Source organism: Erpetoichthys calabaricus, chromosome 10 (assembly GCF_900747795.2).
Source record: "Erpetoichthys calabaricus chromosome 10, fErpCal1.3, whole genome shotgun sequence".
Taxonomy (NCBI): Eukaryota; Metazoa; Chordata; class Cladistia; order Polypteriformes; family Polypteridae; genus Erpetoichthys; species Erpetoichthys calabaricus.
This window is the reverse complement of record NC_041403.2, coordinates 48547798-48566063: the sequence shown is the minus strand read 5'-3', so window position 1 is coordinate 48566063 and position 18266 is coordinate 48547798. Positions and strand designations below refer to the sequence as shown.

The 18266-nt window shown below is 36.0% G+C and overlaps 1 protein-coding gene across 6 annotated transcripts in view; it reads right to left on the bottom strand.

The window, feature by feature from the left end:
• rxrgb (retinoid X receptor, gamma b) overlaps positions 1 to 15478 on the bottom strand; it is an 86100-nt gene extending 70622 nt beyond the window's left edge. Inside the window, exon 1 of one of the 6 annotated variants that reach the window (XM_028811154.2) lies at positions 15207 to 15478. In XM_028811154.2, coding sequence (XP_028666987.1) covers positions 15207 to 15237 — 31 coding nt within the window. In that variant the 5' untranslated portion in view covers positions 15238 to 15478. Of the gene's footprint in view, positions 1 to 10275; positions 10412 to 13596; positions 13708 to 15206 lie in introns of those variants that run through there. The other 5 variants (XM_028811155.2, XM_028811156.2, XM_051933019.1 and 2 more) reach the window with 5 other exon arrangements.
• Positions 15479 to 18266: the final 2788 nt, after the last annotated feature.

The following is an 18266-nucleotide window of genomic DNA, read 5'->3' as shown; positions in this document are numbered from 1 at the left end:
TCCTTTTATCTTGGCTACTGTTTGTGCATACGTCCCTTGACTGAGTGCAATTAAAACTGTTCTATCAATCCACCCATCCAATCTTCTAAATTCACTTTTTCCATTATGGTGTTGAGAGGAGTAGACTATCCCAACAGCACTGAACTAGACACCTCAAGAACAAATAATATATGGAAGGAACTTTAATGCATAATAAGAATTAATGAAGCACTCTTATTGTGGTAAAGGTTGGGGTTTGGGGTCAGGGAGAGATGTAATATAGTATTTTGTGAAAAGAAATTGAGTACAAGGCAGAAACCAACCTTAAAATGGGCTCCCACTCCCACACTCCTTCATATCAGGCAAATTCAGAATTGCCAATTAACCTAACAAACTTGTCTGGAGTCAAGGGTGGAGCTGAATGCTTTCAGTCAATTAGGCAACCATTATAGTGAGGACATATCAACCCCATCCCTTTGCTGTTATAATATAGGCTAAAATCTAAGATAAATGCTAAAAAAAAAAAGTCATTAAAATTATGCAAGTTACTTATATTTTATAACTACAGTGATACATATTCTGTTTTAGGTTTATACTGTTTTTGCTGCTGTAACTTAATTCATTGTACTGTCTGTATTTTAATGGCACATTTTAATCATCTGTTGCACAGTACATAATTCTTTAAAAAAAAAAAAAAAATATATATATATATATATATATATACTGTATACACAGTGGAACCTCGGTTTGCGAGTAACTTGTTTTACGAGTGTTTTGCAAGATGAACAAAAATTGTTAATAAATTTTGACTTGATAAACGAGCGAGGTCTTGCAGTACGAGTAGTATGTATACGCTTTGTCTGCTGAGCGTCATGTGATCACAACTGAGCTGATGGTTCTTCTCTCTCTCGCTGCGGGATTGTTGACTATATGATAGTCGGCGTGCCTCACTCATATAGTCAACATCCGTACAAGCGTATACTGTTTACTGCAGCATTAGCATTGTGACTGTGTTTGTGTGTGTGTGTGTGTGTGTGTGTGCTGTGACACGCGAGTCCCCATCTTGCACCCTAAAACACGAAGCTGAGTCTCAGTACTTTAGCAACACCAGCTTTATTCAGCTTGAAACAGCAACAGCGCGGTTATTTATTGTAGCGGGATCTGTCGCTCTCCTATACACAGACACAGCAGTCAGGCAGGGCCCTGCGCATTTATAATGTTCCTTGTATCACCCATCGACGGCAGGCGTTTATAGCATGTCCGCGATCTTTTTGGATTCAGTTTTACGGCTAACTGCTACAGTGCTGGGAGACTTCGATTGTTTTGGGATGCTCTTCCGCGTGTCATCCCGTTGGGTGCAATCCCACAAGAGTTTAGAAACTCACTCACACCAGCCATGATTCTTTTCAAAGGTAAAGTGCAGGTTAATTTGTTTTATGTATTTTTACTTTATACTTTGTATTAATCATTTTTATATGAATAGTTTTGGGTTGTGGAACAAATCATCTGAGTTTCCATTATTTCTTATGGGGAAATTCACTTTGATATACGAGTGCTTTGGACTACGAGCACGTTTCCGGAACGAATTATGCTCGCAAACCGAGGTTCCAAAACTCTGGTCGTAAACCGAAGCAATTTCCCCCTTAGGATTGTATGTAAATACAATTAATCCGTTCCAGACCGTACGACCTGTGTGTAAATATATATTTTTTTTTATTTTTAAGCACAAACATAGTTAATCATACCATAGAATGCACAGCGTAATAGTAAACTAAATGTAAAAACATTGAATAACACTGAGAAAACCTTGAACAACAGAAAAAACTAACACTGCAATAGTTCTAGGAACCACTCGCTAAAAACACTTTTTTTTTTAACGAGTTTTAAGCAGAGGGGAAAAAAATGAACATTTGAAAAATCCATAATTTAATAAACCACCAAGAAAAGTAACATTGCAACAATGCAGGCTACGAACCGATCACTGTAAACAGAACTGAAAACAAAAACAAGCCTTCTCTACCTTATGCGTCCCTCCCTCTCTTGCGAGCCTGGAGCACCTGTTTGTGTGTGTGTGTGTGTGTCTCTCTAGCGTGCTACTGTGTGTGTGCGCGTCTGTCTCTCTCGCGCTGCCTGTGTGTGTGTGAGTCTGCCTCTCTCTGGCGCTGCCTGTGTGTGTGCGCGGCTCTCTCTCTCCCTGTGTGTGTGTGTGTGCGTGGCTCTCTCTCTCTGGCGCTGCCTGTGTGTGTGCGCGGCTCTCTCTCTCTCCCTGTGTGTGTGTGTGTGTGTGTGTGTGTGGCTCTCTCTTTCGTGCGCTGCCTGTGTGTGTGTCGTGCGCTCTCACTCTCTCTCTTGCTCGTTGCACAGGAAATGCACAGGGAGAGACTGAACATGTACAAACCGAAAAGGAACCTGGCTTGTTCGTATACCGAGTGTGTGGTCGTGAACCGAGGCAAAAGTTTGGTGAACTTTTTGGTCATAAACCGATTTGAACGTGTACCAAGACGTTCGTGAACCGAGGGTCCACTGTATATATATATTATATATACACATACATACATACATATGTAATAATGTGCACATACAGTATACTGACTTTTTGTATAATAATTCAGCAGCAGTGCAGATGAAACATAAATGTTTGCAGTTGATACCAAACTAGATGAAAGGACAAATAATGTAGAATCAGTTAAATTGTTATAGGCTTGGGAAGATTTATTGCAAATGACATTTAATGCAAGCAAAAGCAAAGTACTACACATAGCAAGTAGAAATGTTTGGCCTAAATTCACAATAGGAGGTCTGAAACCTCGAGTACCTCTTATAAGAAAATTCAAGGAGGCATAGCAGACTCTTCGTTATCGTATTAGAAAAACTATGTAGCAGCACTAGAGAAAGTTCACAGAAGAACGACTAGGCTGACTCCGAAACTAAGAGGGATGAACTATGAAGAAGAAATTGAAGGAGGTGAACCTTTTTAGTTTGTGTATACTGTACTTTCCTTGACTGAGAGCAATTAAAACTGTTCTGTTTTCAGGGTTGAGAGGAGTAGTCAAACCCAACAGCACTGGGTGTATGGCGGAAATCCAACTGTGAAAGAAAGCCAGACCAGCAGAGGGCATATTAACACACACATTAACAAACACTCATACCAGTCCATTCCAGATGACCAAAAAGATATAAACATCTTGCAAATTGTAATAAATCTTTTGTTGTTATTATTATTTCAAAGAGTCTCTTCTCCATGGGTGAGTGTTACTGTCAAGCTCCTTTAAGGTTTGTTTTTTGTCTCCACGTGGCTAATTATACATTCATTGGGCACGTGCCTCCTTCTCTTATAGTGACATGGAACTTGAAGATCATAACTGCATATTTGGCGAAAAAGCAAAGATAACTCGTTATTTATTCTGTATATGTTTAATAAAAATAACATTTTAAGAACCTGCATTATTTACTGATCTGTTGTACCACTAACTAAGCCCCACAAAGTCTGTGATGCACATGATCAGCATTATATAGAGGGGGTGGTCATATCCAATGCCTGATGTTACAGTTCTGGGGGATGTTGTGCTGGCCTTGCAAAGCATTATGGGGCACTGGGCAAAAAAGTTCTCCTAAACCGGCCGAATTACCAGTAAACAATTTGATGAACAATTGCAAACGCAATCTCCTAAATTCACTTTTTCTGTTACGGTGTTGAGAGGAGTAGACTATCCCAAAAGCACAGGACTAGACACAGCAAGAACAAATAATAGCTGGAAGAGACTTTAATGCATGATAAGAATTAAAAAGCACTTTTACTGTAGTAAAGGTTGAGGTTGGAGGTGGGGGAGAAATTTAATAAAATGTTTTGTGTGAAAAAAAAATTAAGTATAAGGCAGAAACCAACCTTAAAATGGGCTCCAGATGTTACAGGGCACACCAAGGCCCACACCTACACTCCTTCACATCAGGCAAATTCAGAAAGGCCAATTAACCTAACAAACTTGTCTGGAGTCAAGGGAGGAACTGAATGTTTCCAGTCAATTAGACAACCATTACAGTGAGAACACATAAACCCCATCTCTTTGGTGTTACATATAGGCTAAAATCTAAGATAGATGTTAAAAAAGTAAATACAATTAAGGTCAAGTTACTTTTATATTTTACAACTACACCAATAAATATTCTGTTTTAGGTTTATATTTTTTCACTCAAAAATTACGCAGAAAGGTATAAAAAGACCACATTTTTGATATTTTTTTCCACATACAACTCAAGCTGTATTTTGATACTGTAATTTAAATCATTGTATCTTTTGTATTTTTATAGCACATTTTAATCTTGCCTGTTGCACGGTACATAATTCTTTAAAATATAAATATACTGTACTACTAATAATGTGTACATATATATACTGACTGTTCTTATGATAATTCAGCAGTGCAGATGAAACATGCAAGTTTGTTACCACACTAGATGAAGGGGCAGATAATGTATAATCAGCTGAATTGTTACATAGGGATTTGGATAGCATATAGGCTTGGGCAGCTCTGTCACAGCTGAAATTTAATGCAAGCAAAAGTATTACACATAGCAAGTTGAAATGTTAGATTTCAATTCACAATGGGAGGTCTGAAACTTAGGGTACCTCTTATGAGAAGGATCTAGGAGTCATAGCAGACCTGTCACTTCTACATCAACACAGGGTACAGAAGCGAGCAGGGTATTAGGTTATACAGTATATTACAAGGTGTTGAATATAAACCAAGTATTGGTCTCCATATTACAAAAACTATGTAGCAGCACTAGAAAAACTTCAGAGAAGAGCAACTAGGCTGATTCCGGAACTAAGAGGTATGAGCTATGAAGAATAGATTGAAGGAGTTGAACCTTTTTAGTTTAAGCAAACCAAGATTAAGAGGGGACATGGTTAAAGTGTTTAAAATAAAGGAAATAGTGTATTAGATCCCAGTTGTCAGTTTAAAATAAATTCTGCAATAAGAACATGGAGATGTAGTTGGAAACTTGTTAGGGGCAGATTTCCCAAAAATGCTAGAAAATTTTTCTTCACATAAAGAACCATAGACATGTGGAATAAATTACCAAGCAGTGTGATGAAGAGTAGGGTTTTAGGAATCGTCATATCTCAACTTGATGTTATTTTGAATAATTTAAGTGAATAGGATAATTGAGCTTATTAGGCTGAATGGCCTGTTCTCATCCCAACTTTTCTAATACTCTAATATGACTTCTGTTATGGTCCTTAAGCCACCCAGTGATATACAGCTAACAGTAGTTAAACATAAAAATGGAAAATGTTTAGTTCTTGTCTGATTTCATAAGCCTTATACTATAAGGAACCAAACAAATTAATTGTTCAGAATACTTTAACGAATACATTAACCATGCTGCAGGATGCTGAAAGCTACCATCTGCTGAAATAAGGCACTTAGGAGGGATGTCTGCATATTTAATTAAGATTTTCTTTTTGGTTATTAAAAATAATGGTTAATCAGTACTATCAAAATTGAAATGTAATATTGGAGGCAGAAATAAACACTAAGATTAATTTTACCTGATAAGTGTTGATGTTTTATTAAGATAGAAAACATAGTACACTTAAATAAAATGCACAGTTATCACAAGTCCCAACCTGTAATTCAAGCCCAGAGTTTGCTTATCTTCCAAAAGAATACATGTCATACTGTATTTAATTTTCCCTTACTGAAATTATGAGATTAATTTCTTCCTGATTTCTACCTGCAAAAAATAAGTCTTTAATTGGAAAAAAGGCAAATATGCAAACAAAACTGATAGGCCCGCATATTCCAGAAGCTAGCGATTTGCCTGAATGAATTGCTTAGTATGGTGAACACTTTCCAGTCACTCATTCTCCAACCACCCCTTAAATTATGCCACTCGTAACTCTAATCTCTCTGCACTATCAGTAGTCCTCTATGATCACTTACACTTGGTGAAGACTAGGGCTTCAGGGTCTTCATGTTTATTTGTAGGAGCCTGTCAATAACTTCAGCAAAGTCTTTAAAAGTCAACCATTTTCTGATATGATTCCTATCCTCGTAGCATTGGGTACAAGGTGGGAACCAAAAATGGAGTGTGTCACTCCATAACACAATCACACTCAATTGTACTAGGCAAATTTAGTGTCAAACATTCAACAAAGCACATTTTTGGGAACTGAAACAAAACCAGGGTACTTCAAGGAAAAATAAAATCATACGTACTCCACATAGACAGTGATTAGTCAAGGAATCAAACATGGATCTCTGTTGTGTGAAAGCAATACACTCCAAAAATTTAACGTGCTTTTAAATACAAAACATAAGAAGCACTGCGGTAGGTTGGCACCCTGCCCGGGATTGGTTCCCTGCCGTGTGCCCTGTGTTGGCTGGGATTGGCTCCAGCAGACCCCCGTGACCCTGTGTTCGGATTCAGCGGGTTGGAAAATGGATGGATGGATGGACATAAGAAGCAATAGTTTCCATTTTGTTTCTGTCCCACCCTACATGCTGTAAAAATTGTAAATGTAAACTAACATTTTTAAAGTTTTATTTTTGTCTTAAATTCTGGACTGCAACATGTTACTTCAAAAGGTATCAGTGCCGAGTGTACACAAAAGTGAAAATTTAATTTCAAGCACATAATAAATCAAAAATAAAATGTATAAATGTCTGCAGGTGCAAACCGTTTGCTCAGTACAATTAAAGAATTTAAAAAAGTAAGAGTATAATAGGGTGAATGGTGCAAAAATCAGTCGAATGCAGCATGCACATCCCCAAATGCAGACTCAAATAGGCAGAATCTGTCTCAGTTTATTCTGAAGAGGTGGAAGAGATGCATTCTCTTTTTGTAACCTCCCTTCCTTCAAGGGTTAGGGCTAGAGTCTATTTATCACCGCACACACAGTAGCAGGGACTCCGCCTAACAAAGGCTCCAGCTGCCCAAGTCAAGTAAATGAGGAGACGGCCTTTACTGTTATTTTAAATAGCACCTTTCATGGAAATTGCATGCATACAGCTAATATGCTGAGGTTCCACCATCATTTTTAAGCATCATGAGGTAATAAGAGTCTAAAAACAAAACAGGAGACATATTGTATTTTTATACATCTAAAACACAAACAGCAGTACAGCAACTAAATTACCAGAGCAATGACAGCAATGGTTCTTTTTCTGGTCAGTCATATTTATCTATTTTGTCTAGCAAAAAAAAAATTATTTATAGGGAACAATTTGCCTCAGTGACTAATATTCCAGGTGGGGCTTCTGATAAAAATAAATACAAAGGCACAATCACAATACAAAACTCTGCATCCAAAGTATGCCAATAATTACACTAAATATTTTTGGTTTGATTTAAAACACTGGCAGAATTATTTTTTATATTCAATTCTATTGTTATTTTTTTTCTTTAGTAACTGCTGACAGTAACAGAGACTACAAAAATGATAACTAAAAAAGAGAAGATAAAAAACAACAGAATTTTGGAAACGCCATTATGGTAAAGTCAAGCCCTGATTTTAAAGAATGCTGAACTACAATGACAGCTGTAGACAACAATTGAGATACACCAGCATTCATGGTCTATGCATGTGAACTTGCACTCCTGAATAAAGAGAATTAATATTTTCATTTAAGTTATTTTTAACCATATACTGTTAATCACTGTAGAATGTTTACACCTTATTTTGCCTCACAGGACAATGTAATAAATATATTGTTCAAAAATACCTTTACAGCAAAGGGTTATCATTCCATAATATAAAACACAACTACAACATCTTTCCATCATAATGAAACAATTAACTGAATCACACAGATTATCAGTGCCAGATAATTTTAAAATTTTACACTGAAGGACGGCAATTGGAGTAACAACAAGGCCTAAATATGATTGCAGAGGCACATATGCATGCAGAAATAGTGTTGTAAGACAAAGAAAATGCAGATACTTGCTTCTGCATTATTTTATATGTACATGTAGTTTGTAGCAGGAACATGTAGTGGACATTGAGCAAGACCCAATTAGAGCACCAGCAGTTTCACACCAGTCTGCTTTGTGTACCCAACAAGATTATGGCTTATGCTGAGGATGCAGTTCTGTTTTTTTTTCTTGGTACAATATGGGTCCAGGTTGTGACTTTCAAACATTATATTTAAATCAACCATCCAGTAGAAGATTAAATTCCACCTTGCCTTGTTGAAATAACAGGTTACAATTGGGCATAGAATCCACATTATAATCAAGCCAGGAGAGGAGAGAAGAATCCAGAATATATTTTCCCCCCATTCACTAACTTTCTGAATCCACTTTCTCCATTGTAGGGTCACAAGAGGCAGGAGCCTCTCCAAGTAACAACAAGCACAAGGCAGTGACCAACCCCAGACAGGCTGATAGTCAACTGTCAGATATATTCACTTCCACCAGATCAATTTATAGTCCACAATTAACCTTGTATGCATGTCTTTTCGGACATCTAAGTAAGCTGGGTCACAAACAGAAACATATTGTGAACAGGGGGAAGATTTGTAAGCTTCATAAGGACAATGACTGGACTGAAAATTGAACACACATCCCTGGAGCTGTGTGGCAGAATCACTAACCAGATGTAACTCTGTCTATATGACATTATTTTTTTTTTTCTGTGCACCTTTTTATTTTACAGAAACAACTCTAGGTGACAAAGGATTGTCCCCATTTTCTGAAGTTCAGCCACTCAAAGCTTAATATTAACAAGCAATATCACTAAAAGAGGTTTTCAACATCGCACAACACTAACAACAGGAAATTGCACACAGAGAAGGACAAGCTAAGCTGATATTTCAACAGGAAGGAGAGCAACCCCATTCAATTTTGCTTGTCATTGTTTGAAGGAAGAAGTAAAAACTTACACAAAAAATAAACTACAATGAGCTCATTGGAAAAGGTATCATAAAAGTATGAAGTACAAAAGGCAAAATACATCACTCTAAACAAACTCAAATGTGAGAAGACATTAATAAATCTTGAGGCTAACAAAAATTAGGATTTTGCTGCATGAAAAATAAACTGACAAATATGAAAATAAGTGAAATTACATTAATAAATGATAATGGCTTGTGGAGTCTCTGAGAACTAGATAGAGTATAGAGCCACAATTCTGGCATTTGTTTGTTTTAAACAAGGAATAAACAGAGATAGAGGGCTTAAACAAATAAATGAAATACTCTCCTCAAACAAAACTGTCAGCATCACTTAGAAATCAATGACGACCCATCTTCAGCTACTTCATATTTTCATTCTTTAGAGCAGCCATGTAGTTTAACAAACATCTGTGTTGTCTAGAAGGCAGCTAAATCATTCATGGGTGCACGTCTCACATCTCTCTCACAGAATGACCAAATATTCAACTGGCCTGCACTTCAGCTATAAGAAATCCATTTTACTGCAACCTTTGTAGACTGCTTTGTATTGCTTCATTATGAAATGCACACTATACAGCAAGTCAAAAATGTAATTTAGAGATTGTCAATTCTAGCTAGTACAAAAATTAGTAGTCTTTAGGAGCAGGAGTACAGTTTCTTAAAAGTGCACCCTTGCTTTAGTTAAAAGAACTGCATTTTTCCAGTCACTTCACGATTAATATTCCAAGTAAATGTGTATGTTTTTGTTGATTAATCTGTCGAAAGCACTTTGAGTTGCATGTAAATGTATGGTAAGGTTCCATATAAAAGTTATTATTATTAATATTACACTATACCTATACAACAGTTTAGTTCTGATACCTTCAAACAAACTTGATAACAAAAATTAAAAACATTTATCCCTATCCTGTGTCTGTTCCAAAATTAACTTATCCTTCTGATTGCATTTTGAAAAAGTTAATATACAAGTAAGAATTTCACTGTACTCTGTACATGTGATAATATTGACCCTATAAATAATTATAACTTATACAGAAACAAAATTCCCACTCAAAATTTCAGCAGCTGGAATTCCATTGAAAGTAAAAATAAACTACATGTGTACCAAGTCTTTTCTCCAACACAATTATCTTAAATAAAAGCAAACCAAACTGAAAATATTTTGTGCAACCAGTTGAAAAAAGGCAAATCATATGGAGATCACACTCACAAATAACATTTTGATCACTAAATTTAAATAGAACTCAAATATTCTGCTGCCTAACAAGACCACTGTTTGCAAATGTTGTTGGTTTTTCTATTCTTCACAGAACTTCAAATGAAATTACAATAAAAAATGGTGCCTTGGGTATTTTGCTTGCCCATTAGTACTGAACCATAAGAATGTACTTACAGGTTATAAAGTTAGCAGCTCTGTCAAGTTTCTCCCTAGGTGATGAGCAGACAGGGTGCCACATTGTAGTATCGGCTAACAGAGCAACACAATGAGCACAGCGACATAAGTAAACATGGCACAAGAAATGGCTAAGCAGGAATGGGACGGAAAACAGCCTGTGTCTATTGCTGGATTAGAGAGATTATCTTCGGATCAGGCTGTGCAGAGCCGTTTATTGTTGAAAATCAGATTATTTTTTAGATGGCTAACTTTTTAAGTAAAACTATCATCTCAGAACAGCTGGCGTTTTATAGCTTGTTGTATTTAGAAGACTGAATGCACTAGTCTAGCATGGAACTAGTAAAACTACCCATCACTAAGACCTAAAGAATTGAATATTGCTGTGTGACACAGAAAAAAAATTTAAATGACGATTTTAGTTTATTCCAATATATTTAACAGATGTTTTCCTTACTTCAACTTGTCCATTTCTAACTAAATGGATAAAAAAAATTCTGTAAAATAAAAAAAATGCAAGAAATGAGGGGTGAAATTGACAGACCAAATGCTGAGCTAATAAATGCACACTTTCTGTCTCTTGAATATTTCCTGGATACAACAGTAGGAATGATGCCTTCTTAGTGTACTTAGCAATACCTACAGTAATTCCAGTAACTATAGTTCTTATGGAAAATCAGTGTCAATCTACATAAACTGCCTTTTGTCATGAAAGCTGGATAGCATAACATATTCCTTCTTACTATACACGTTTATAATAAGACATACCTTTACTTATATTAATACTGTGTTTTACTTCTTTGTTTATAATAATGATGTTTGAGTAGGGTTTTCAAAAATTGTTATTTTTGACATTCATGGTAACAATTTTATATGTTTTCTCCCTTGACAATGCCTGTATATAATTTTAGAAAAGGATGAAGACATAACTGACTGGCATACATCTTTCAGGTATATTCAATTTATTTTTGACATATATATTTAATTTTGAGAAAAAAAATCCAATCCCTTCCAAATAAAACTAAAACAGTGCAAAAACTGATTTCTTTATTGGGCATGGTCCAGTGAAAACCTGGGACTGCTGAATGTTACCACACAAAACATTATCTGCATATTCAATAAAGATTTGTTTATGTCCATTTGTAACATGGAAGGACACAAAACATGGTTTAGAATATAAAAAGCATTTTTTACAGAATTATATAAATATATAAACAAATGTTATAAAAACACACACACACCTACCTATACAGGGACCTCCCAATAAATAAGTGCATATTGGTGAAGGGTAGGCTAGTGGAATTGTAAAGCCCTGTGCTCCCACCTCATTATGCACAGCCTATTAAACTTGAAATAACAAGGCAGTTCATTGATAAGCATGCATCAACTCACTCCTATTTGCAGCATGGCATAAAGGAAGACAAGAATAGCAGTTAATTACCACACTGTGATCTGAGTTATTTAATAATATTGTAAAGGGAGTAGAAATAAAAACTGTATCTTTCAAATGTAACAAATGCTTCATGATGTTAAACAGCTAACATTACAGCATGATAGAATAGCATGATAAAATATGTTTTTCAGCAGATTCATTAAGAGATTCTGCAAATCTTTTGGTCTAGGATAATTGGGTGATGATTTCTGGTTAATCCTAATCCATTTTCCATTTTACTTACCAAGCAAAACACCACAATTTTTGTTAAACACAATCTTTTGTAAAAACAAAAAAAATTATATTTTCCATATTTAACCATAACAATGAAGAAGTGAACTGAGAACAAAGAAAAACTGTAGCTACGGTGATGCCTTCACGTAACCCATTTACATTAGTTTTTCACACACATGCAAGTAAATGAAATAAAAAAGATTTCATTCTTTATTATATATTCACACAATTCAAAAATGGAATTTAATGACAAAACAATGCAATAACATAACCTTAGAATAACAATATATGAAAGGGTAACTAAAATATGAATTTCTTACTAAATAAAGCAATGAAATCTGAATGTACACAATGCTGCAGAGCCTACACTGTTGACTCATCCTCCTGTAAAAGTTTTCATTTTTCACTTATTTCAAACCTGTATCATTTATATTTCTGATTAATATGACCCCTTTCACATGTGAGCCCTTTCTTTTTCAAGATTTTTTTATTTTAGCTTAAGTCTTACTTAGTTTTATTACAAATTTCTATACCATTGAAACGTTTAAAGGAAATCCCTCCTTATATTCAAAGGTACCTTTAGATTGCTGAATTGTTTGTTTTTTTTGTTTTTTTTTAACCAATTCAAAGGGTGCATGCTATCATGACCTTTGACTACTATTTAACATAATTTTGTGATTTATATAAATATATACATCAAATAAAATACAAGCAATTACTAAAACTACTTCATCTGTTTAATTAAAAAAATATCTGAGCAATATTAAACATGTAGTGTACCTGCATATGCAGTTTAACTATAACCTGATAAAGCAAAACTTGTTTTTTTTCTAAATAGGCCTGAAACATTTAAAGTCAAGTGTGAACAAAAGATGCTCCATTAGTCTTGGGCTTCAAGAAGTGTGTGTTTTTTTCTTTTCTTACACAAACAAGGTTCAGGAAATGGATGGACAAGGCAGACATCCCTCTCTGATGTTCTCTGAACTGGCTATACTGTGACTATAAAACCAGTAAGACCAGTGAATAAGCCCCTCCACTGAAAAAATTTCCATATGAGAATAAATTGTGCTAAAATTGGACACGTTTGATATCAAATGTCTCAGATTACACAACACAGTCGAGAAACTATTCAGACAATGAATGGATAGTTTGTTATATACTGTAGAGACAGTTTTTGTAACCCCTATTGTGGTATACTCCATGGTTAGGTTTCACCCAAACCTGTTGAAGATAGGATTGTTTGCACACACTACAGTAAATGGACCTTTATACTAAAGTGTAAATGTTAACCATTTTTATTTAGTTAGTAAATTGTATTTCGTAAAACATCCACTATAAATCTCAACATGAATAAAGTAAATCAAAAATTGATATGTAATCCAAAAATGAATTTAATCCAAAAGATTAAAACAAAACAGCCTATTGTTCAAGATTTCCCTTGTACTTACAAAAAAAATACAAATGCGACAATATTGCATGATTCAGTTACCCCCATTCTTGTATTTAAACACAATAAAAGTTTCCAGTTTATAAAATCAGCAAATTTTGGATTAACCTGATAAAACATGTGGCCTAAATAATTGATTTACACAGGTATTTGTACGTAGATACACACACAAACGCATATGTATCTACATATTTAAATGAATACGTACCTATAATGGCATTTCTACATCGTTGTAAGAATTCACATTACACAATTCTTCGTGGCATGAAATTAATAAAGGCTAAAATTAGTTCAGCTTAGTGAAGCCTTCACTGCTATGACATTACTTTTTTTTTTTTTTTTTTTCTAATGCGATTCATGCCTGGTTAGAAAAGAAAAAGAAACTTTTTAATCTTTAAACAAAAGCGTCTGTTAATCCGAAGGATCAATTGTTCTGAAAGTTTTAGAAACTATATCGTAGAATTGCGACACTAACATATTCGGAACACTGGATTTAGTGGGTCTAAATGTATTTGTGTTTCTACAATACTGAAAGACAGGGAATGCGACCTTAGCTGGCGCACTTCACGCTAGGTATTTTCTTTTAAACAATGTTATCTTAATAGGATATTTTAAACAGATGTCAGTCAAATGTTGCCAGACGTACTTACGGCGTTACCAAACTTTGTTTATTCTGGCATTTCGTTTTAAATAGCGACGGTTTCAGATTTCCTCAGAGAAACGGAAACATGTAGCCTGTTTCTCTCTTGATCACTCGAAAGTCTGGAGATACTTTGTCGTTCAATTCGGCAGCTGCTGCTACAATTTAGCCATTAAACAGTATTTTAGAAGCGACATCAATACAACCAAAACTATAATACATTTGATGTCGAGTTTATGAGAAAAGACGTGGAATGCGGCAGGGGATTTCCGTGGAATTCTTTGAGGCCGTGGGCTGCCCGATTTATTTACTTTTGTATTTGTTTTTTTTTTGCGCGAGATATATTCCCCCTTCCTAAATTCGGCTCGGGGTTTTAAGTTCCGCGCCAAGGTCTGTCACCTCAGTGGCGCACGTGCCACTTATCGTGCTTATTAGCTCATTACACAAAATAGTTATGAAGTAATGAAAAAATAAAAAGTTGTGCATTCAACCGTGATGTAATAAATAAACGCGTGCTCGTGATTAAAACCGCATGTCAGCGCGTATTGTAAAGAGAAACCCATTAAAACACACGTGTGCGCTTTTTTTAACCCGCTTGAGTGAGGAGGCTATTTTAGAACATTCACTTCAATAGACTCCCTCTCTTTCTCTCTCTCTCTCTCTCTCTTAGTTCGGCAAAGTAGTTAAACTGTCCACTTTAAATGCCATAGTAATCTACCGATCTTGTAAATTTTACCCTGACTTGAGATAAAAGAACGAAGTGACTGCAACAGCTAGTTTAGCAAGAAAGTCGCCGGCCAACGTGCGGGAGAGGGAGACACACACAGAGCGAGAGGAGCCATAAATTACATAATAGTAATTAGAGTGCCAACCTCTGACCCGTGAGCAAGAGAGGGAATTGCAATCACCTGACTTTAACATTGAGCACAGCCGTGTTGTCAATAAACATTACTGCGAGCCAAGTGCTAACTAAACAGATAATAAGGCCCTGGATTTATATCCAGTCTAAAGTCCGCAGTAGAATTTAGTTTAGTAGCGATCGCGACGTGCGGCAGCTCCCAGCGAAAAAAAAAAAAAAAAAAGCCAGCAACTCCTCCATTCTCATATACATATACTGTACACCCCCACCCATAAAAGCTGACAGAAAGTGATCACCGGTCCAGCAACGCCGTACTTACTGAGGTGCAGAAATGTGTCACCGTTATCCATAATGCCCGTTGTGTGAACCGAACGTGGCGTTTCGCTTTCCTTAGGGGAGCTGAAGCGCCAAGAGCAGCATCTCACTCCGAATTCCTCTCGCCGGCTGTGCTCAACTCTCACTGCTCCGCTGCGAAGGGCGCACAGTGGGGCCCACCGAGGGGGTGGAGAAAGCCGCGTTGTGAATGACAGCGGCGCTCCCGCTGCTGGTCAAGACGCGGTCGGCGTGGCGTGCGCCTCTGCACTGTCACATCACCCGTGCTGGAAATCTGTGGCTCACTAGTGACAAATGATAGTTGCTGAGCGCAGACTGCCATGTTATGCGGCAATTCCCAACCCCACACACACACACTTTTAAACGGTCGTTTTATATAGCGCCTTGCACGAACCCTATCCCACTCGCTCTCTCTCTATGACGCCCTACTGAATTCTACAAGATAGTGAAATGAACTTCTTTGTCATGTATGTTTTCCTATTATTTGTATCCATAAATACAATCTTCAGATCGCCAGTGAAATCTTGTATATAGCTGAAGTATTGGCATATTTTAGAAAATCATAAGCGCTCAACAAATCAAAAGAAAACTGAAAGAAAGTGTTCAGGAAAGGTCGTGTAATAGCTGCATTTTAACATGGAAAAAATGTTGCATGTTTATATAAACAAGACTTTCCATTCTGTTACCAGTGTTCCAAATATTTGACCAGTTCTTGTGTTCTGATACTATTTATTTTATAATCAGTGCAAACATAGTACCACTGGAAGTGAACCACATACAAGAGCATACAAATTACGCAGTATAAATCTAGCATTATATTGTCTTCAGAGAAAAACGTTTTTTCCTGTTAATGACAGCAAATACAAATTAATTTCATTTAACATTAGTCGTTTTTGTGTTATTTTTGCTTTCATTACTTTAACCTAATAACCTAACTGCTTCCTTTTGTTATCATTTGTAAAGTAAACTACCGTACGGTACTTTATAGAAGTACTTCATACATTGTGTGGAAGGTTGATTATATTGTCGCATATTTTTCTTTTTTTTCTAGGGCACTTGTTTTTTTTTTTACCAATGCCCAGCAATTTGGAATGCTCGATTTCCCTGTGAACAGAAGTCATACGAAAATAGAAGTTCTTTTATTTTGAGAATCAAAACAATAACAACTGAAATAAAATACTAAACTTGAGTTGAATATAAAACATATAATTCATGATCTATAATATAAATCTTAATTGTTTGATTGAAATGTTTATGGGGGGGGGGGGGGGGTCATTTTAACTTCAGGCTTTTCGTGCTGTCTACCGAATTCAGTTTACATAAATTTGGCTGTTTACCTTGTGTACTCATTCTGTCTACCCTGCAGTGACTGACTGGCGTCTCTTAACGGTTTGGTTTCTGCCTGATTCGAATTTTTAACAGATGGGCTCTGGATCAAGTTAGAGTTGTTTTCAAGAAGTATTCCATGAATTCGTGCGTACCTTTTCATCACTATCAATAATATAGTTTATTTTGGGAGGAGTATGGGGAGGGGTAATCACAGACTTTAAAATAAAGCTTGTCAATTTTTTTCCTACTTATTTGGATGTAATCGCACAATTCTACCCCGTTCAACAGTCTTCTTCTACTCGGACTGCTCGAAGCGTTAAGGATATTTCATTGCGCTCCGGCGACTTTAACTTAAGACTCTTTTTTAATCACTCTCAAGTCCCGATATTCACAAAAGTCTAATTACATTTTAATGGGTTCTAACCTAACCGGGCAATACATTTCTAATAAGCATTCTCTTTGACATAACAAGCAACGCAAATTAGCACATTAAAACGTCAGCCATAAATTATAAGACTTGTATAGGGCATTTAAGTGTTTACAAATCGATTTTTATCATGGTGTGTGCTGCCTTTTATGAACTCCTGGCTCTTTATAATCATCCTACTGTCACTGGAAAATATTTTTAAATCTCATTGCAAACATTACAAATAGTTATTTAGAAGTATTGTAATAACACAATAAAAAGCTACTGTTTATCCTTTTAAACAATGTCATAAAATTCTAATGTCTTTTATTTACTGAATGCAGGAAACTATGTTAAATGCTTTATTATTATTATTATTATTATTATTATTATTATTATTATTATTAAACTTTTCTAAATGTTTTCTTCCGATGCCATAAATCATGACATGGTGTCCTTGTCCTTTAGATAAGGTGTCACTAGTTATTGTTCGTACGAATCTGAAAGGTAAGCCTTTCTGTGTCTGTTCTTATATGAATGTGATACACAATGCAAATAAAGAATAGAAAGGCTTGTTTTTTCTGTGGATTGTTTAGGGGTTTTGTTTTCTTTATTAAAGTTCTCTTTGCACGTCTGAAGTCCCCCTTGCGCCCCCCCTGCATCTTTCTCCGGAGTGAGGGGTCATTTAAGGGTGAGCTCCCAGTACCTCAGAAGGTTATGCAGGAGTCACCAGCATTCACTGTTGAACTCTGGTCGGGAGACTCCACTACCGTTGGGATGACCATCCACCCCGCCGCCCCTTCTCTTCAATCTAATCCAGAAGACATCTCGGCTCCCACCCTTGTATAAACGACCTATAAAGGAACACAGGAGGATACTAACAAGGATGAATAGTTTTTTTTTCCAACTCATTCGCTCTACTCGGGTCCTTTCAGTTCTGCTCCTCTTCAGATAATGTAAATTCATGAAAGTCAAAGAAACGGAATAAAATGGCAATTCATCAACGGACTGCTTTCATGTCCCTAATGGGGGCACATGGTTTAGGGACATAACCCTCATTTGAGATCCTCCTTAGCCTATTAAAAATGTGAATGTGTGTAACGTAGCATTTACGCACAAATGTATTTATCTGTTTGTTGATTTTCCTTTATTTCTTTACTGCTTTCGCGTGTTTGCTTTTATTCTTCAATGCTACCAGTGCTGGTATAAAAATCAAATTGTATGTCTTTGTTGCATTTTGAAGCTTTGACATCCTTTAGTTTGGAAAATTTGTTATCTTTAACACTTCAAAGTCATAGTATAGTTAAAATA